Source organism: Myotis davidii, unplaced genomic scaffold, assembly GCF_000327345.1.
Source record: "Myotis davidii unplaced genomic scaffold, ASM32734v1 scaffold238, whole genome shotgun sequence".
NCBI classification, from domain to species: domain Eukaryota; kingdom Metazoa; phylum Chordata; class Mammalia; order Chiroptera; family Vespertilionidae; genus Myotis; species Myotis davidii.
Genome location: NW_006293779.1, coordinates 11,362,312 through 11,377,446, shown reverse-complemented (window position 1 = coordinate 11,377,446; position 15,135 = coordinate 11,362,312). Strand labels below are relative to the sequence as shown.

At 35.3% G+C, this 15,135-nt stretch overlaps 1 protein-coding gene across 9 annotated transcripts in view; it reads left to right on the top strand.

Annotated features, from left to right (window-relative positions):
- Nucleotides 1–4,874: 4,874 nt before the first annotated feature.
- GEN1 (GEN1, Holliday junction 5' flap endonuclease) overlaps nt 4,875–15,135 on the top strand; it is a 51,185-nt gene continuing 40,924 nt past the window's right edge. For 8 of the 9 annotated variants that reach the window (XR_001514518.1, XR_001514519.1, XR_001514520.1 and 5 more), the window contains exons 1-5: nt 4,875–5,067; nt 5,748–5,934; nt 8,972–9,148; nt 10,269–10,379; nt 12,824–12,897. Coding sequence is in view for 5 of the 9 variants with exons in the window: in XM_015566410.1 (XP_015421896.1) it covers nt 4,907–5,067; nt 5,748–5,934; nt 8,972–9,148; nt 10,269–10,379; nt 12,824–12,897 (710 nt within the window). In the remaining 4 variants the exon portion in view is untranslated. Of the gene's footprint in view, nt 5,068–5,747; nt 5,935–8,253; nt 8,335–8,971; nt 9,149–10,268; nt 10,380–12,823; nt 12,898–15,135 lie in introns of those variants that run through there. The other variant, XM_015566415.1, reaches the window with a different exon arrangement.

The window sequence follows — 15,135 nt, the reverse complement described above, 5'->3', positions numbered from 1 at the left end:
GGGTAGAACAGTTTGAGGAGAGGTGTTGGAATCATGAGTTAGATGCATATTATGTATCCATGTGAAGATAAAGTAGGGACTGAATCTTCTAGTCCAGAGGTGAGAGATGATGTGGGATACATTATATTAGAGGTGGGGAGTGAAGAAAAGTTCCTTCATTGTAGAATATTCAAGGGGGACTCAGCAATAATGTCTTTTTCAGTGTAATCCAACTCTAAAAATATCCTTCCTGTAAGTCTGCTCACTCTCCAGTTCCCATGTCTATCCCCATCCTTTAGGTATTGTTGCTTGGCATGACTCTAATCCATTAGTTCTGATTAAAAATTGTAAAGGCTATAAAAGGTCTTGCAGTAATTTAAGAAGATCTAATAGAAATTCATGAATGGCAAGTCATTAAAAAAATTTTTTACTGAGGAATGTCATAGAAAGAGACTAGCTCCTATAAAAATGGCCCCTTGATTCCCATCATTTAGACTTTAGAGGAGGAAAATGAGGGACAGAGTCAGCAAAGAAGGAATGTGGGCGGGTAGCAGCAATTCTTTCATGCTTATGAAGAAATATAGAGCATTACTATATAGGAGTGTGCTTGGGGAGCACAAAAGATGTTCTCAGCTTTTCAAATCCATTTTGGTAGATATATAGGAATTATAGGTTAAGATACTAGAGTGGTTTAAAAGGCTTTGAGGAAGATTTAAACATACAGTGACCAGAAGGACTGGCAGTGAAAGACATTTTTCCAGCACTGTCACTGAATTAAGGGAAAGTGAAGAAGAGAACACTTTAGTTCTGAGATAATAACTCAAATTTTACTTTCTGAGAACTAACAGATAATTCTGTTATAGACTTTTTTCTTTTTGCCTACATCATTTATACCAGTTGTGTTTAAGTAGCCATTGTTACAGATTTGAGGTCTTTTGCTCACCTATATATATAAAAGCCTAAGCGACTGTTCAACCGTTTGACCAGTAGCTATGACGCACACTGACCACCAGGGGGGCAGACACTCAACGCACAAGCATGGAAACATGGAACAGACTGATGAATCTGTTCCATTCAGTAAGGGGGAGGGTGAGAAGAGATTAACCAAAGCTCTTATATGCATACTAGAGGCCCAGTGCACAGATTCATTCAATGGTGAGGTCCCTCATCTTGGCCCGTGGGGATTGGGCTGAAACCGGCAGTCTGACATCCCCCAAGGGGTCCCAGATTGCAAGAGAGCACAGGCCAAGCCTAGTATTATAAAAGAACAGCCAAAATAAATCTTAGGTAGACATGGCTGATACCTGTTCAATTACCTGTGCTAGTTCTATACCATAACCACGGATGTTCATTCTTTAAACCAGGTTTATTTCTGACAAAAACTAAAGTAATATGAATAATTAAGTTTTACGTGTAATTAATGTTACATTAAACATATTATTTGGGGTCTACTTAAAAGCACAGTTAAACAGCATTCTTTGTCTTGCTTAAGGGACCCAACCTATGGAAATGTTAATACATTATAGAATTAGTTCTGGGCTTATTTTTTTCCCAGGCATGGCTGCCCCAGTGAAATATAACATGTGTAGTCATTTGGTGTAATCTAGCATTAGAGTCATGATAGGAAGGCTTGAACTTTAGGGCTGGAAGGGCCAGAAGAGATATGCATTGTCTGAGATCACATGATTTATTCCTAGGCATTCTGAAGGAAACCAGAAAATGTAATTCTCTCCTTAAAAAGTTATACTGAAGTCATATTTGATGTTCAGTACTCATAAATTTGCAGAACATTGCTTTTTAATTCAACCCATGAATATATTCTGTTTGGTCATATAATATTTAGGCAAGAAGTAACCCATCTAAAGATTTCTAGTTTCTAACCCTTTATAGATAAGACCACATTTTTTAAATAGTTTTTTAATTTGAAAAGTAGTGCATGCATATGGTTATCTATCCATATAAAAGCCTAAGCTTCCGTTATGACCAGCCAACCAGCTGGTAACTATGGCATGCACTGACCACCAGGGGGCAGATGCTCAACACAGGAGCTGCCCCCTGGTGGTCAGTGCACTCCCACAGCCAACCTCTAGCGGCCGGCCAACTTCCCAGGGCCCCTTCCTACCCTCCCACCCCGCCCGGCTGGCCAATTGCTTGCCAGGCCGAAGGACCCCACCCATGCACAAATTTGTGCACTGGGTCTCTAGTTTAATATAATAAAAAACAAAGGAATATACTTTGAAGAGTAATTCTTAACACTCATCTCCAGTCATTCCTAATATGTAATCTCTTTTATACCTGTTTTCATTTTAAAACTTAAGAGACTTTTTGGTCAATACATATATATTTTTTTTCCTCCCATTTTAGAGAGGGAGAGAGAAATATCGATTTGTTATTCCACTTATTTATGCATTCATTAGTTGATTCTTATATGTGCCCTGGCCAGGGATCGAACCCACAACCTTGACATATGGGAAGAAACCAACTGCTTTTACCCGGCCAGGGCCAGTATGTATAGATGTATACCATTTTTATTAGCTGCACCATCTATTCCATTGTTTGAATATATCAAAGATGTATCGTTTATTCATGGACATTTGTTTTTCCCCACTGTCTTACTATTATAAATACTAGAGGCCCGTTGCACGAAGAGATTCGTGCAATAGGCCTTCCCTTCCCCTGGCTGCCGGCACCGGTTTTCTTCCGGGGCCCAGGCCTTCGCTCTGGCCTGGAGCCTTCTGTCTTCGCGGCTCCAACCCAGAGCCTTCCATCTTTGCTGGGCTCCGCTGCTTTGCGCCTATGTATGCAAATTAACTGCCATCTTTGTTGGGTTAATTTGCATACTCTCCTGATTGGCTGATGTGCATAGCGGAGGGATGGTCAATTTACATGTTTATCTATTATTAGGTAAGATGCTTCAGTTGCCCTGATCAGGTGGCTCAGTCAGTTGGTCATGGGTTCAATTGCTGGTCAGGGCACATATCTAGGTGGCGGTTCGATCCTTGGTTAGGCACACGTGGGAGGCAACTGATCAGTGTTTCTCTCTCCATTCTTTCTTTAAAATCAGTGAAAACATCCTTGGGTAAGTATAAAAAAAAAAAATGCCACAGTGACTATCTTTGTACATACATCTGCACACACCTAAGTGCATCTTAAAATAAATTCCTTGGAGAGCTATGTAAGTCAGAAGATACTGGCATTTAAAATTTGACAGCTAGACTCAGGGTCACATATAATAAAATAAGATCAGTTATGATAATTGTCCTCCGGAGAGAAGAATTGCGTAATTTCCTTCAGTAATAAGCCATTCCAGTAAACAGCTTGCTTCAAAAATAAAAGGAAAGCAAAACTATTAAAAAGAACTCCCCCTCAAACTTTGTTGTTGTTTTTTTAATTTTTTTGTGTTCTGATGGTTAATATTTGTCTTGTTTCTGTTCATAATAATGCCTTAGAAAATGTATGTGCCTCACTTGTTTTCCAGAAGTAAGTGCAATTTTTCACATTAACAAAGGGATGAAATCTTAACTCTGAATCTTTGCTATAGTGTGCATTCTAACCAGTGGGGCTTCTTGTGAAATAGGCAATGTTAGCACTGAGCCACCATTAACTACCTAATTCTATGCATTCAAATCTGAATGTTTTTCTTTGTACGTTGAGATATCAGCAAATATTTGTGCAAGTTCTTCATAAAAATGAGTGCATAAAATAATACTTAGATTAAAGGAACAGACAGTATAGTATTTTTATTTAGGATGGTTTTGCATCATGGAGATAGCCTTTTGACTTAATTGTTGTTGTTGTTGTTGTTATCCAACCTTGTGTTTTTGGAATGAAATTCATTATTGAGAGGATGATAATCTGGATTATATGTATGTATGTATGTATAGTCATACTGAATTGTTGCAAATGCTGCATAACATTTTTATCAAATAACAAAAGGAAAGAAAAACAGATATAGGTGTTTAATAAGGAAAAACCGGCCTATAGAAAATACCAAAGAGGTTATTACAATAGCAGAATTTAAGCCAATTTTGTTTTTTGAATTTCGTGGACATAGAAAAGAGTTTAACAATAGTTTTATTTCGATCATGTAAGTATGGGTGATTTAAAAATTTGTTTTTTAAAGTTGTTTATTTTTCCACAATGAACACGTGAGACCTTGTAATTAAAAAGCCCGTCAGTGCTCTTTGAAAAGATTATTCCATATTCCTCCAGTTCCCATTTTCTGTCTTCAGTGTTTTTCTTCATTAACCCCTTATTTTTTTTCTTTGGTGTATTTGCTTTGTTTGCATGGTTCCTTGCTTATGTTTTTGTTTTTTTTTTTCCTGATCATGATAGAGGCTGGTGTGAAAAATCAAGGAATGAATTTTCAATAAGATAAATATGATTTACAGCACCTCTATTTTTCTACCTGTCTTGCATTTGTTAGTTCTTGTTATTAGCTGGAACAAAGCCAATTATCATCAATCATTAGGTTTTGGGGGGTAATATTTTCTAAATTTCATACAATGTTAAGGTAACCATGTGAAAAATGTTATTCACAGTTGCTGCTAAAGAGGATGTAGAAAAGAAGAGGCAAGAATGAGGAAGGACAAAGGCGACCATTAATATTTGAGTTATATTAAATTTAAAAATAACTGTTTTTACGTAATGTAAAGAAACCCAGATTTGGTGACATATAAATTACTTATAATCCATTCGTTGCATCAGCATTTTGTAACCAGTATGTCATTTACCACCACTTTTAATGGCTTAGGTATTCTTGGTTGATTCCAAAAAGCTGACGAGTGAAAGAAATAAGTAGAATCCTCTGTTTATGAATTGTTCTTATGTAGGTCATAATATATTGCTTGAATTCCAGTTCTAAGCTTCTGTGTTTATTAACAATTTTTGAAAAGTGTGTTTCTAATAACAGCAGATAATAACCAGAATGGGAGTGAGTGACTTGTGGCAAATTTTGGAGCCCGTTAAGCAACACATCCACTTGAGTAGTCTTGGTGGGAAAACCATTGCAGTTGATCTGAGCCTCTGGGTATGTGAATCACAGACAGTCAAAAAAATGATTGGAACTGTCACGAAGCCCCACCTCAGGTACAGTAAAGTTCTTAGAATATAAATGTATGATTACATAAATAGTTGATGTCTTGGTTTTGAGATTTTAAAAGATATTAATGTGTCTAGATCTGCCATCTCTGTATTGATGACTCACAGATTTGTACCTCTTACCTTCTGAACTCCAGACTCACATGCGTAGTTGCCTATTTAACATATCTACTGGGATGTTGCCATGACTGTAAACCAGAAATTTGGGAGCCATTCTCTCCCTGCTTTACCCGGCCCAATGTCCAGTTCCTCAGCAGTCTTGCCAGTTCTACTTCCAAAAGAAACCTTTGTGTTTGTTCATAAACGTTACTTCATGTCCAGAGGCGTGACCATCTCAGTGTATGCCAACAGCATCTCTCATCTGTCTGCTGAATGACTTCACTGGCTTCCCTCCCGCAGTCCTTAGCCTCTCTTCCTCATCCTCCTCCTCCAGACCACTGTCCATATAGCAATTAAAATAACCATAAATCTCCCTTGCTTAAAAACATTCAAAAAACAAACAAAAAAAACATTCAGTAGTTTCTCAGTCCCGTGAAAATAAAATAAATGTTATTGCATATAACCTTTTAGGTACTAGTCTAATGTTCTTGCCATCAACGTCATGCTGCTATGTTGACTTTTGCTATCAATATATGAGGATTAATATATGACTAATTTTTGTATTTCAGGAACTTGTTTTTTCGTATCTCACATTTAACACTAATGGATGTAAAACTGGTATTTGTTATGGAAGGGGAACCCCCAAAGCTGAAAGCTGATGTCATAAACAAGAGGAATCAAATTCGGTATGGGCCTTCTGGAAAAACATGGTCTCAGAAAACAGGGAGATCACATTTTAAATCAGTGTTAAGAGAGGTGAGCATTTGGAACGGATTGAATAATTCTTACTGTATTGTATATAGAAGACCAGTGTGGGTGGAGAAGAGTTTATATTTTGGAGTGAAACTGACCTAAGTTCAAGGCCTGGCTCTCGCTTCTTGAAATTCTAAGGTGTTCTGCACGTTTTTAATTTATTTAAAATAAAAATTTCCTATTCTGTGAATGATAGTAATACTTTGCAGGGATGTGCTGAAAATGAGAGAAAATCTACAAATATCTAATATCTAATCAACTAGTACATAGTAGAGACCTGATACATGTTACCTTTTATGACATCTGTACCACTTAAAGACTTCCCAAAACAGAGATCTCATTAATTCATATTTCACTCATTCAGAATTGATAATAGTTCATGCATTGAACATGCATATTTGACTTTCATTAGGGCTTTGTAAATTTTAAAAGTACTTATTGTTATATTTTAATATATTTACATATTACTTATAAAATATTATATATTTTTATAAAAGTTAAAAAATTATCCATAAAATAAAATATATTATTAAAATAATAGGAATCTACTATAATTTTGTCTTTTTTCAAATGTATCTATTTTTAAAACTTGCCATAATAGTTCATAAATAATTTTTATCTTGGACTTTTCACTTAATATGTCATATCCATATTTCCCTGTTGTTATATAGTTGTGCAACATTTATGAGGCTATGAAATCATTACCCTGGATTGTATATATTGTTTATTTTTCAGCTCTTCCATTATATGTGAAATTATGATGAACATTTTTTGTGTACGTAGTTTTTTCTTGTGATTTGGGATTTTTAAGATAAAATTACCCAAAGTGAGATGAATAGATCAAAGCTTAGGAATGATTTTATAGCTACTACCAATTACTTTCTGCCAGTATAGATATGAGATAAGCAATTTCAGTGCACCCACAAGAACACTGAAGATAGGAGATTTATCTTTGTATTATTTAGTATTCAAAATCAAAGATGTTTCTTTGTTTATGCAATACATATAAATACATATTTAATATGTATTGGTCTTTTAATGGTGAGGTTAGACATTTAACCTAGTTTTAGTCCCTCTGTGGATAATGGTCTTTGCCCCACTTACCTCTTGAAGTTTTAATTTTGTTGTTGTTGTTCAAGTTCTTTATATATTAAGGATATAAACTTGTTACCATATTTGCTTTTAATTCATATTCCTGTTTTTCTTTTCAATTTTGGTTAAAATTTTTATTTCTTTAAAAGGTATTGCATAAGTTAATAATCATTTTCTCCTGAAGTTCTGTTTTTATTCTTAGGTGATTTTTAAAAAAATAGTTTTTAATTAGTGGCTATTCCACCTTAATGACTATCAGTAGTTGAAGAAAATATATGTACTGGGTTCTAATTATTTCCTCCATAAATAATTACTGGAAATAACCATGGTACACATACTTAAAGCATTAAATACCCAGAATAAAGCAAAAAGATGTCCATCTCTTTTTTTTTTTTTTTTGAGAAAATTGCTCCATTCTTATTTCTTTATTACAGTAATTGGTGTTCTTAGACATTTTGCTCAGTGTTACCTGCCCATTATTTTCATATTTCTGTACCCTCAGTTAGTAGGCCCTATTTCCTCCTACTCCACTGCCAACTTTTAGTTATAAGCATGAAAGGCACGAATTAGTATTCTTCCAACACCACATCCACCCTCAATGTGACAGGGACTTAGGGTAGGAAAATTTACAGCCAGCCTCATCACAAATTTACTGCTGGTTTTTGAAGAGCTGAAATGACAAATGGCACTGGAATCTAAGATAAATTTCAAACTCTTGTTTATACTGAAAGGATATTTCTTATCTAGAGGAAGGTCGAAGCAACTATAGTGTTGCCATAAAATAATACCTGTAACAAAACTTGTCTTCTGAGAAGTACCCTTCTTATCGACATAGTACTTTGTATTTTTGGACCTTGTCCACGTTGGGCAACATCTGGCAGAGGTTTTTCTTATGTAATATGGCATGTAAGCAATTGATCAGTTAAAGGAAAAGAGAAGATATTTACTCTGTCGGTCTCTCCAAACTACAGTGCCCTTGTTTCTTCACCTTACCCAGTATTCCCCAGTAATAGAATTTGAGAATTATACATGACAAGAAAGAATACACTGGGATATAAGACTACACTATATGCTGCTCAGTTGGGTTAAATTCATAATCCAAAGAAAACTCGGGATTATTTATGCATCGCAAACTGATAGGAACATTCTGCACAGACATTTGACTTCCTAGGAACACATCAACAGCTGACCCCTCTGTGGTTTCCCACCATTTGTTTCATTATAGGGAAGAGATGATATAAGGAAAAGAAGAGAACTTTAAAGCCTCAAGCCAAATTGTATAATCACCTCATATTACATTGCCAACATCATGTGAGAATTTTTGTAATTTTACAGACGTTAGTATTAATGTGATTAATTATTAATCATTTAAAAGATATTTCCAGAATCTTGAGATACTATTAAGCAAGTATCATAACTTGTAAGACATGTAAATAGCACTGTTAACGCATTTTTTGCGGGTAGTTTTTATCGCGCGCTAACAGGTGGCGTGGGCCATTTTTGCTAATTTTTTGCCAAATGGCAACGTTCAGTAAAATTATGATAACTTTAGTTTACGTATTTATACATTACCTGGATTCTACCTCTAGTCTATAAAAAACGTATTAATACATGTCCCGTGCTCTAGCAGGGGAGGGCAGTTGGGGGTGACCGGGCCTGCGGGGGGGTGCAGTTGGGGGTGACCGGACCTGCAGGGGAGGGAAGTTGGGGGCGGCCGGGCCTGTAGGGGAGGGAAGTTGGAGGTGACCGGGCCTGCAGGGCCTTCCAGATGACCTTCTGGATGAAGTCAGGGCTATGAGGGCTGAGGCAAGCCACTGCAGCTGCGAGGGCTGCGCCCCTTGCTCAAATTTTGTGCATCAGGCCTCTAGTTTGTAATATAGGAAAGTAAGTGGAAAAAATTAGCAATAACAATGTTCTTAGATTTCTTGCATCTGCTTTTTCTTTTCAGTGTCTTGAATTGCTGGAATGCTTAGGAATTCCCTGGGTCCAAGCTGCTGGGGAAGCAGAAGCCATGTGCTCTTACCTCGATGCCAGTGGTTATGTGGACGGCTGCCTCACCAATGATGGGGATGCTTTCCTTTATGGGGCCCGGACTGTTTATAGGAATTTCACTATGAATACCAAGGTATTTTTTTCCTTCTCTTTGTCAGCATTTGTTTTGCAAACTAAATTTTTAAAGGGATTACTAAATGATTAAATGGAAAAAATGCTTATTACTGTTATTAAATATCATTGCCACATAGTTCATTCTCTTTGAAATGTAGATTTTTCTCCCAAGGGTTTGACTTGTTTCACATACTTTAATTCTAAATTATTTTTAAAAGTATATTATAAAATTGCATATGAAATTTATTGCTTTTACCCCGAATTTCTACTTTTAGTAATGTATCCTCAAAAACACCTCCAAATATGCATGGAGAGGTATGCAAGGATATTATTTCCAGCATTGTCAGTAATTACAAAAATTTGATAAGCAACCCAAATGTCTATGGGAGGGAATAGTTAAATATAGCCATGGTTCTCAGCCTGGGAGATACTGCTAGGAGACATTTTGGTTGTAACTATTCAATGTTGGGAAAGGGAGACTATAGACATTCGGTGGATTGGAGCCAGGAAAGCTAAATCTCTTGCCAGACAATTCTGTTATCTGTCTGAAAATGCTTATAGTGTCCCCATTGAGAAACACTGCTTCAGAATTGATATAATATAAGAGTAAGCAGTTATTAAAACAGTATGTAGTATTAATATTAAAGATACATAGATATATTAGCGGGTAAGAAATGTTGCAAAATATTTCTTTTATATAATCCTGTTTTTACTTAAAATATGCTTAGTAACAAATATTTGTATATGTGTGTAAAAGAAAAGGTATTTTGGAAGAATATGTACCACACTGTTAATAATGTTAACTTTAGAAATTGCAATTACAAGGAATGTTTTCTTTCAGTAATATACATTGTCAAGTGTTTAATTTTGTAAGATGAAAATCTACTTTTGTATACAGAAAGCAATAAAGAGGGAATAAATGAATACTGAAATGTTTAGCCATTTTTGAAACTATGACTTTATTTCCAGATATTAAAATGTTAGATTCTACGAAGATTCTGGTTATTAGGATAATTTTCCTATTTAAACATCTGGGAATAATTAAATATTTAGAGACACCTCTGACACATTTGTGTAATGCTGTTTAATGTATAAACATTTACATTTTGAAGATTAAACAAATTTGTGCTTTCTTTTAGGACCCCCATGTTGACTGTTACACAGCGTCATCTATCAAGAGTAAACTAGGTTTGGATAGAGATGCTCTAGTTGGACTGGCAGTACTGCTTGGCTGTGATTATCTTCCAAAGGTACACTGAAATTCACTATTCATAGTGTGGGGTTTTTTTATTCCTTATGATTTTTATAAATATTAATACAGTATTGTTATATGATTAAGAATCTAATTTAGAGTATAATTTTAGGCATAATAAAATATTCAATAACTAAAATAATCAGCATTTCAAATGGCATTAAAAAGCTGGTTCATTGTGACACTGAAGCTTCTAAATAAGAATAGAATAATAATTATTATCACAGTTTGAATCTCATAAACCATTACTCTAGCTTAAGAATTCACATTCAAGTTTCAACTACCCTTTTAAAGAAATAAAGGAATTATTCTTTTCTTGTGTCATGCTAATGTTAGTTTCTATCACTATTTTATCTATTTTTTGGTTTTCAGTCTTTAGCTTTCCAGCTGTGCAGATGCTTGGTGTTATTATTATTGTTGCTAGGCTACATGATTATTGGATAAGCCATTCATCCTTTCGTGCCACATTCAATGTTGTTCAGAAAACCTTTGATTTATATCTTATAAATTTATATCGTAACAAATAGGTATATTAAGTGAGTGATTAAGAATTATGAGGATAACCTCATTCTTAAATACTCTATTTAAATACAAAATTACTTGTATTATAGCTCTTATTATGTTGTCCCATTATTATCTCTTCTTACCGAATCCCTCATTATACTATACTGTATACTCTATCCCCAAGAGACATCTAGAGCAGGAGGACATATAATTTTTTTTAGCCAGATCTTAGGAGATAGGAAAAAGTAGCAGGGAAGTCAAATTATTAACTCTAATTTCTAATTTATGTCATCAGTGACCAGATGGTGAAATCAACTTTTTCTTAAACTTATAAGTAAAGGAAGAAGGAAGAATGAAACTTTTAAATAACACACAAAAAAATTATTTTATTGTAATTGTAATTCTGAAATAGAAAATTTCTTATTTCCCTTATGTAATTATTAAAGCTTAAAGACTAGAAGCAGTCCAATGTTGAATATAAGAAACCAACTTTGTCTACAGTGGTGTTACATTATGCAATAGCCTTAGCTATTTTGAACATTTGTATTCTTTGTAATCCAAACTGCCATCTATTTATATTGTTCTTAAAGTTAAAGATTGTTAAGACTATATACTAATACTAGAGGGGTCCTTCCTGCCCTTGCCGCTGCACTCACCAGTGGTGAGCCTGGCTCAGGACTTCTGGCTGAGTGCACTGACCACTAGGGAGCAGCTCCTGCATGGTCAGTGCACGTCATAGCGACCCGTCGTTCTGCTGTTTGGTCCATTTGCATATTGACTTTTTATAATATAGGAGGACTAGCGGCCCAGTGCACGACATTTGTGCACTGAGGGGGAAGAGGGTCCCTTAGCCTGCCCTGCACCCTCTCACAGTCCAGGACCCCTTGGGGGATGTCCGCCTGCCGGTTTAGGCCCGCTCCCTGCTGACAGTCAGATATTCCCCAAGGGGTCCTTATCGCTGCACTTGCCAGCCGTGAGTCTGGCTTCTGGCTCCCTGTGGGAGCGCCCTGACCACCAGAGCACAGCTCTTGCATTGAGCGTCTGCCCCTAGTGGTCAGTGCATGTTATAGCGACTGGTTGTTCTGCCGTTCGGTCGATTTGCATATTAGCCTTTTATTATATCGGATTATTTGTCTTCAAAAAATTTAAGATGTAGCTAAGTGCCGATACAAGGAGGGTGATACACAAAATATTTGGCAACTGGTATGCTGAGGACATAGGCTTGTGGTTGCCATCTGTTGTGCCATGTGCTACCATTTTAGTAGCAGGATCCTGGTGGGTTGGGAAGGGTATTCAGGTTAGAGGGTTTGCCAGCAGGCACTCAGGATGCTTGAGGAGTATTGTAAAACTGGTATGTCTATTCTAGTGTATATTGGCTAACCAACATAAACTTGTATAGTTACTGGAAGCCTCAACTTATATCAGAAATTGTCATGTGAATTTATGCTTAATGGGTATTAGCTTATTTTAATTTTCTTAACTTAGAACTCTTTTTTGTTCTCTTTTGACATCTGGTCTTTAAATATTAAATTTCATATCCTTAAATGAACATGCTTTTTCCTGATTATAAATATAACAAAGTTAGCTCAAATAAAAATATTAATCCAAATAATTAACAAAGAAAGCTATTGCCCTCTAAAATTCTGTTCTTTCTTCCCCTAAAACAAACACTATGAGTGGTTTGGTATGTAATCCTCTGACTTTCTTCCTTTGAATAGATTAACAATATAATTGTTACTTCACTTACATATCTAGATCACACCATAGGCTATTCTGTGGTTTTCATCTTACACACAGCAATGTATTTTGCACATCTTTTTCTATCATTATATAGTTACAATATTCTTTCAGCTGCATGATCTATTTTTGAATGGACTTAATGTACTTTATTCATTTTCTAATGATTAACATTTGAATTTCTTTCCCCCTTTCTGAAAGGGCGTCCCTGGAGTTGGAAAAGAGCAAGCATTAAAACTTATACAGATTTTGAAAGGGCAAAGTTTACTTCAGAGGTAACTAAAAATTAAGTTTTCTTGTGACATCAGACTTTTATTCTTGTTGAATTTTATAGTGAATGCTAGAGGCCTAGTGCACGACATTCGTGCACTTGGCAGGTGGGGGTGGGGGTGGGAATGGGGAGTCCCTCAGCCCAGCCTGTGCCCTCTCATAGTCCGGGACCGCTCGCAGTATGTCTGCCTAGGGGTCCTTGGCGCTGCCGCACAGGCAGGAAAATCACTTATTTTTATTCTGAAATTTTTCAAAGAAAGGGTTGGCAAAAGTAGGTTTACATTTGTTCATATGGAAAATAATACAATAGTTAATAAATAATAATGCAAGAATAAATTCCTGTGTTTCACATATAACTGTAAACCCACCCCTGTATACCCTAAGCCATATTATATATTTTTTTCAATATTACTAGCTCACTGTAAATACAAGTAGATGTCAAATGTGTTTATTATAACCATGGGAATTTGCTATGGGCTATTTTAGACTGTTTTACTACCAAGTAAAGATAATGTAACATTAAAATGATTTTATCCTTAAAAATATTTTATCCTTAAAATCAATTTTAATATAAAATAATTTGATATTGAATTTATTTTTGTAAATGAAATGCCTAACCTGTTACAAATATTTAATAAGTAACACTTGATCAAAACTTTTACTTGACTTCCTTGTTCTATAACCATACATTTAAGAATATATGTTTTCAAATTAATTTAGACTGAACAATTTAAGGGTTCGAACCAGTTAAGGAATGTATTGAAATTTACAAACTATGCTCTTTAGTTTTGCAAGCATGTGAACTAGATTTACTTGATGAAAGCAGTGGTTTATAAAAATTAATATTAAGGGTGATAAAATAGAGTGAATAAAGGGAAGAATGAGAACACTGGAGACTGAAACCCGTCTTGGCCTCTAGTTAGATTTGAGATGGTGAGTGCATGAAAGGAAACACAAGTTGTAGAAATCAAGAAGGAGTGATGATGAAAACAATTTCAAATTACTGTGCTTTTTCCTACAATACTTCTCTTTCAGCTGAAAAGTTATTGATAGATCTAAGCCTTCAATAAATTCATTATTGAGATCAGTGATTACTTTGCCAAAGCAGGAAAAAAGGGTATTCTTTGGCATGGAGGTGAGTTAAGGAATTATTTGGGAATTGTGAAAACTAATACAAAGAGGGAAAAACAAGCAAATATGGCCTTTGGCCAGCTACAAGGCATTCTTATTGAAACAGTTTCAGCAAATTTGTACTTTTGGCAACATTTTATTAAATGTTGGTCTTGATATTTGAAAGTAATGAAATTGCATTTTTTGTTATAATTATGTTTTAATTTTGATTAGCTTAGACTGACTTCCCCTGTTTATTTTTAACATTTGAATCTCTATTATTTATCCAGCAGCCAGCATCAATTAATGCTAATTTTTAGCAAGCGTGTAGTTGGTCTTTGTAGTATGTGTGTTAGAAGTTCCAAAAGCTAAATAATAATTCTTAGTGCCAGTTACTAGATTGCATACTGAAGATATAATTTAGTTTTTTATTAGAACATTAATTTCTGTAAGTAGAGGAACAATTCAGAACTTATATTTTATGGTAATGTTTATCCTTTTGGTGGTTTTAAGTTGACATGAAACTTGTAGTGAAAAATTAACTATTATGCCCTAGCCAGTTTGGCTCCGTGGGTAGAGTGTTAGCCTGTGGACTGAAGGGTCCCAGGTTCGGTTCCAGTCCTGGGTTGCAGGCTTAATCCCCAGTAGAGGGTGTGCAGGGGGCAGCTAATCAATGATTCCCTCTCATCATTGATGTTTGTGTCTCTCTCTCCCTCTCCCTTCCTCTCTGAAATCAATACAAAAATATTTTTTTAAAAAACTATTATTTAGTAGACCTTTTAACAGTAATATACATTTTCTTAAAATCTTCCATTAAACAAGTAATGTTTTTGCAGTTTGGATAGGAGAATAAGAAAATGACAATTTCAAATGACCTGGATTTTTTAAACAGTTCTTACCCAGAAACTCCATGTTTTATTTAGTGTTATACTTTGCCCTTAACCCTTATTTTGATATACAGAAGTGTTCATGTACATGATTCTCTTTATTTTATACTCTGGCACTTAGAAAAGATTTATATGAATCATTCTCCCTACATGTATGCTTAAGTGAAGATTCTTTTTTAAAAATAAAGGCTGAGTGAATATATCAATATACACACACGCACACACACACATTCTTTCTCTCTCTCT